Here is a 6,564-nt window from a genome sequence, read left to right as displayed (position 1 = left end):
AAACCAAACAAACCAAAAACCAAACCAAAAACCAACCCCCCGTCTCGCCCGGGGCCGGAGAGGCGACCGAGGAACATGCAGCGTCCCCCCCGGCTCGTCTCTCCCGCCAGCCTCCCGCTCCCCGGCGCGGAGCCGGGCAGAGCCGCCTGCTAGAGCCGCGCCGGACTTCGGGCTGCCCGCGCCGGCTGCGCCCCGCAGGACCCGGGCGCTCGGAGCGGCTCCTCCTCCCCTTCTCCCGCTCCACCCGAGCTCGGAGCCCTTCTTCGCGCTCCGCTCCCTCCCGCGTTTTGGGGGTTTTTTGTTTGGGTTTTTTTTTTTGGTTTTTTTTTTTTTTTTTGGGTGGAAACCGACCGTAACTCCGGGGAGGGGGTTGGAGGGGGGGGAGCAGCGGGGAGGGGACCATGGAAGAAAAGCTCCAGGCGCATCAGGTGGAGATCGACCCGGATTTCGAGCCGCAGAGCCGGCCCCGGTCCTGCACTTGGCCTCTCCCCCACCCCGACTTCGCGGCGGAGGAGGAGGATGGGGGCGCGGCGGGAGGACCCCCGGCGCTGGCGGCCGGCGGCGGGGAGGGAGCCGAGAACGCGGCGGCCCCGGCGGAGCGCAGAGCCGCCGCCGCCGCCTCCCTGCCGCCTCCCGGTGCGGACGTCGGGCAGCTCCGCAAGGCCAAGACCTCCCGGAGGAACGCCTGGGGCAACCTTTCCTACGCCGACCTCATCACTAAAGCCATCGAGAGCTCGCCGGAGAAGCGCCTCACCCTCTCGCAGATCTACGACTGGATGGTGCGATACGTCCCCTACTTTAAGGATAAAGGAGACAGCAACAGCTCCGCCGGCTGGAAGGTACCTGACCCCCCTGACCCGAACCCCAGCACAACTTTCCCCCCTGCTCCCGAAAGCGCGCCAGGCTCTGGATGCTTCCCCTGGGGCAGCCGGAGCTTGCCCCTGGCTGGGGGGCTGGGGGGATCCCCGCTTTCCTTGTGCTTGCGGGGGATAAGGGCTCGGTCAAGTTTTGGGGAGAGCCGGTGCCTCGCGGGGTTGCGCATTGGAGCTGGGGTGAGCTTGTCCCCGCTTCACCCGGGGGCCTAGGACTGGGTGGGATGGCAGAGCCGGAGTGCCGTGCCGCCGTCCTCCCTGGGGAGGTCAGGGAGAGGGGGATGGCGGCGGGGAGGGTGGTCGCCGCTGGCCTGCGAGCACGAGGGCACGGTGAATGACGATCCCGCCGCCACAGCTCTGCCTGTCCCTGTCTGCGGGCACCCCAGCCGTGCCAGGTCCCTGCATGCTGGTGGCGTGCCTGGGAGGACAGCCGGAGGGAGGGCTGTCCCCAAACAGGTGTCTCCGGGCTGGCTTTTGCCCGCTTCTGGGTAAAAAGACCCACTTTTACCCAGTGCGTCTCCCTCGTCTCAGCCCTCGCCTTCCCCGGGGCCACGTTCTCCTCCTGGGGGGCCACGCAGGCAGCACATGGCCCCCACGGCTCCACGCCGGCTTTCCCCGGCTCTGCTCCCGGCTGGCACCGTGGGCTTGTTAGAAATCCCTGGCGCGGGCGGCAGTCCCCCTCTTGCTTGGTGCCAGCTGGGGCTGTATCACACCGACCATCCCAGCACCAGGAGAGGGCTCGGAGGGTGCCGGATCCTGGGGGGGTCACACCGGCCCCTGCCCCTCCGGCTGGTGCTCGCCCGGTTCCACGCCGGGAAGGGGGAAGAGATCGCCTGTGTCCAGATGGTGTCAGTAAAAAGGAGACGGTTTCTCTTAAGCCCTCCCCTAAGCCCTGTCACCTCCAGTGTGATTAGTGTGTAACGAGGCTTTGGGGGCTCTAATACCAGCCTGCGGTCCTGGCATGGCGTGCCCTGGCTCCGTCGGAGGCGGCTGGACCCGGCCTGTATCGGGGGGGTCCTTCTTGGTTGCAAACGGGGCTCTTTCGGGGCAGGGAGGTCGGGCTCTGTCTGTCTGTGGCACCCGCGGACGGGCTGTGGGAGCTGGTGGTGCGTGGAGGCTGGGCATCCTTGCTTCACTTGTGACGGGTGGGCAGGGGGCAGCCGGCGTCCCCGTGGCACGGAGATTCACCGGGGGAGGGTGTCGGGGGCTGCGGAGGTCGCAGGAGGCAGCGGTTGCGTGGGGGCTGATCAAACCTCCACCTGGGGCGAGACCTGTGTGGGTCTGGGCACGCGCTGGGGTCTCCCCAGGACTGGCACCCATTGGGGACAGTGCGGGGCAGGCACTGATGGGGTCTGGGGACATGACATTGGGGGGGCTTGTCAGGGCTCTGGACTGGTGGCCAGGAGGGCTGGGATGAGGAGCGAAGGGATTCCTGGGCAGATGTGCATGTCACTGGGGGTGTGGGATGCTTGGGGACGCCCCTGGCTGGGTGTCCCCGAAGGGCAGCCGGGGGGAGCAAGGGCGAGGGGACAGTGCTGTGAGCAAGTTTGTGTGCCCAGCAGCGGCCAGGCAGGAGCAGGGAAGGGGGATGCTCGTGTCTCCCGCTGCTGGCACGCGAGCCAAAGCCGTTGAGCAAAGCCCCTCCCTGGGTGGGAAGGACCCCGGCCGGGGACGGTGGGGCCAGCAGCTGTATTGTCGCAGGCGAGTGCTGGGGTTTGATCCACCTGCAGCTTGCATGGGACGGAGGAGTGACCCGTGTCCTCTCTGGGCGTGCCAGGGCGTGCACCTGGGACAGTGGCAACGTGTGAGTGTGTGCGGGTGTGCAAGGTGGCACAGGCTTCCTTTCCCGCCTACGCCGGCACTGGCTTTTGGCCCCTGGGTGAGGACAGGCTGTGACGGCAGCATTGCCTGCCCGCATCGGTCCTGGCAGAGGCGACCCTTGAGGGCATCCTCCTGGGAAAGCAGGAGTGGCCTTTCCCCATGTCAACCGTCAGCTGGGGGGTCCCCTGATGTGTCCCAGAGCCACTGGGACCCACGAGCCAACACCTTCTCCTGGCAAAGCCTCCACCAGGGAGCGTGTGGGAGCAACACAGGTTGTTCAGCCCTGTCCCTTGCCCCCATGCCCTTCCTGGTGTCCCTTGTCCCTTGGCGTTGGGATGCTGCCTGGCCTGTGTCCCTGTACCACCAGGTACCGCTGCTGCCCAGGGTGCACTTTAATACCAGCAGAGCCCTGTCACCTGGCGTGGGGTTTGGTGGCTTTCTCGAGGGAGCTGCGTCCCTGGAGGCTTTGGGGTGTGCGATGTGCCGGGGAGGAGGACAGGCTCAGGGTCCAGCTGCTGTTGGGCACGAAGGGGTGTTGCAGGGGCTGCTCGCTCAGGTGGGCTCGCCCGGGTGCACCCCGGGATGGGATGCTCTCCACCTCCCTGGTCTGTCTCTGGGTCGGAGCGGCTCCACCGTGGCTCTGCCTATCTTCCCCTGGGCTGCGGGCAGGTGGCCTCGCTGCCTGGGCTACACCGCTGCTGCCTGCTCCCTCCCGCAGCCCCCCTTGCCCCCACGTTGGCACTGTGGCTTAAACCTCCCAGCCCAGCGCAGCGCTCGGCGGGTCGCAGGGCAGATGGGAGGGCTGCCCGGCGAAACGCCCTGCCTGACCTGCCTGCACGCCGGGCCGGACGGGGTACCCAGGGCCTGTTCTGATGCCGCAGGTGCCCGATGCCCGGCTGGGGTGGGCAGTGCAAAGGCTGGCCAGAGCCTGGGGTGAGAAGCGGCGTGCGGAGACCCCCTCTGCTTGGTGGTCTCGCTGGACACCAGCAGGTCAGGAGTTAAACACCTTCCCTGCAGCCCCATGTCCCTCCTGGCTGTCCCCTGCCCAGACCCCCTGGGTGCCCCCATCCCTCCCCGGGGCAGGTTGGCAGCTCATGGTGCTGCGGGAGCACCCGGAGCACTGGGCAGTCAATTTTGTAGTAATGAGCTGCTGGTGGCTTATTAAAGAGCCCCTGGAGATGCCATGTCCCTCCTGCCCCAGGCCTGGGAGAAGCATGGTGGATTTAAAGCGTTTCATTACCCAGCACAGCGGTGTCGGAGGGGGGTCTCGGGTAATGGGCTACTCCTTTAATTAGCTGCTTTGCAGCCTCCCTGTGCCAGGCAGGGTGGGACTAGGAGCCTGGCTGAGGGCACGGCATCCCCACGGGGCACTGACTGTGCTGCTCGCGGTCTGGCAGGACTTCTCCAAACCCCCCCGCCCTGCTCTGGTGTTGGGGGGACTTTCCCAGCAGGACCCCTTCCCGCATCCAGCTGGCCGTGGAGATGCTGCACCCACACCTGGCCACGGTGTCCGATGTGTCCGTTGGGGGTGTGTTTCCCAGGCTGGTTAGTTATCCCTTGGAGGGCGGGGATGCAGGCACGAGGTGCATTTTGGGGTCAGGCCTCTCCTTCCCCACCAAGCTGCGGGTTGCATTACATGGTTTTATAGTGAGGTAAACTGAGGCACGGTATCTAAACACCTCGGCCGTGCTCAGCATCGGGAGCAGGACCCAGCCCTGTCTAATGGGGAGGTGGGGGGGGATGCTCCGGCTGCTGCCCCCCTGACTGTGCATTCCCCGGGGCTCCCTGTGCCGCAGCAGGCTGGGCCGGCACGTTGGGCTTGTGCACCGGGAGCTGCTGCTGCTTCCCGATGCAGGGCAGCAGGCGCCCGTTGACTGACAGTTCTGCTTAATTAGGGAGTTGTTATTTTATCAATTCCAAAGCGCTTGAAGTTTTCTGCTCCAGCTCACGCTTTCCACTTGTTAATGGGAAACCAACACCCTCCGTCAAAAAGGCAGCGGCATTGATGCATTTTAAAGGTTTCTGCTTGCTCCGGTTTGACATCCAAAATATAACAATCAAGCAATCAGCTGGTGGATGCCTGTTTGATGTGGCTCTGACAGCACTGAAAACCTTTATTTCCCAGCCCTCCCCTACACCTCCTCCTCCTTTATGTCCCTGGGTCGGTAGGATGGCAGCTGCTCCCGGTGTGGGGGACCGGGGCTGTGGGGTTCTGCTGGCCCATGGGGGCCGGGAGCACTGCATGCTCCGGGCTGGGGGCTGCCATGCAGAGACACCCCCCCTTCTACCCAGCTGCCACCTTCCCCTTGCAAGGCCGGATGGAAATGAATTAGGGAGAAAAAGGGGTGGAACGGGTGTTTGGGTGGGAGCGTGGTCTGAGTGTCCCGTGCTGCCCGCGGGGTCAGGGCGTACTGGGGTGCTTCACCTCCTCGCTGGGCATGGAGACCCCTGAGGGACATCCCCATCTCTGTGCTCGCGAAGGGAGGCACAGCCAGAGCCTTGGCCCAGAGCACAACCCCACCAGGCACCGTACGGACACGGCAAGAGCATCCCTTAGGGGAGCTGCTCCCGGCTCTGCGTGCTCTGGCACTGATGCCACCCCCTGCCCGAGCCCCTGCCCTTCCCCTCTTGCATGGGGGCTAGCGCATCTGCCTGGGACGTTGCCCCGTGCGGCTGGAGAGGCTCGAAACCAGTGCCTGGGACTAATAGGGACGACTTGGTCCCCATGCTGACTAATGGTGGTGCCATGGGGGTGTGGGACAGCGGCGAAGGGGGGGTTATGGGGAGGATGGGGTGACACGGCTCTGGGGGTGCACAGCGGGCTCACTCCCATTTGCACTGGGATTAGCAGCGTGCATGCCGCCTGTGCCCGGGGGGCTTGTCGGAGGGCCCCAGGGCACCAGGCTGAGTGGGGGGGCTGCCTGGTCAGGGCTCCCATGGGGCGGTTTGGCTCGGCTCAGCTCAGCTCACGTATCCCCATCCTCTCCATATATGGAGATTTTTCCAGCAGCACGGAGAGCCCAGTGCTCCCCGGCGAGCTGCCCGCAGCCCGGAGCAGAGGGGCCGGGAGAGCCCGGCCGTCCGGGGGGCCGAGCAGGGCCGGGAGGAGCTCCTTCACCTCAGGAAACCCCTCTGCTTCGTCCCCCAAACCGCCCCTGGATAAGCCGCTCCGGCGCTCCGATCCCCACAGGTGCAATGCCCCTGGGGTCCCCCCAACGTGAGGGGACCCCTCCACCCTTTTTGCGATATGGGTGGGGTTCCTCTGGGATGCTGGGCTGGGGTACCTGATCCTTCAGCATCCGGGGGCCGGAGCGGGGGACTCCTTGCCTGTCCCCAACTTCACGCAGGGATGGGGGAGCCCGCTCGCTTCCCACCGCGCTGCCCTGAAGTGCTCCGGTACCGCTGGTGGCACGACTGTGAGGAATCCCCCGGGCGCCTCTCCTCCTTTCCACCTCATTTTTCTCTCTCCTTTTGGAGGTTTTCGTCTTCCTTCTAATTTTTTTTTTCCCCCTTCTTCTGGAATGGCTTTTCATGCAGCGCTAACTGCTGAAGTAACACAAACCTGCTAAATGGTCCAGCTTTATGATAGCATAAAAATGATACTACAGCAGTGAGTGGGGCTTTATTAAACCCAAGGGAAAGGCTCCAAATGAACAGCTTGCTCTGCTCTTAGCTTCCCCACCACACGCCCCCCCCCTTTATTTTTAATAACTGCTGGAATATAAACTACAGTTAAGATCCTGCGGACTAGAAGAGCGCTCGCAACCCAGTGTTATCTCTGTCCATCCCTGTGCGCAGGTCCCTGTGCGCATCCCTCCCTCCCGCTTGCCCGGCGCTGTGATGGGAGGACCAGCACCCTGGGCTGGGAAAC

General features: G+C 64.8%; 1 protein-coding gene across 1 annotated transcript in view; it reads left to right on the top strand.

Moving 5' to 3' along the window:
- Positions 1-401: 401 nt before the first annotated feature.
- FOXO6 (forkhead box O6) overlaps positions 402-6,564 on the top strand; it is a 36,498-nt gene continuing 30,335 nt past the window's right edge. The window contains exon 1 of the mRNA XM_059830887.1: positions 402-839. Coding sequence (XP_059686870.1) covers positions 402-839 — 438 coding nt within the window. The remainder of the gene's footprint in view (positions 840-6,564) is intronic.

Source organism: Gavia stellata, chromosome 29 (assembly GCF_030936135.1).
Source record: "Gavia stellata isolate bGavSte3 chromosome 29, bGavSte3.hap2, whole genome shotgun sequence".
Classification (NCBI taxonomy): domain Eukaryota; kingdom Metazoa; phylum Chordata; class Aves; order Gaviiformes; family Gaviidae; genus Gavia; species Gavia stellata.
Note: the sequence above shows the minus strand (reverse complement) of the source record. Positions and strands in the feature narration are given on the sequence as shown.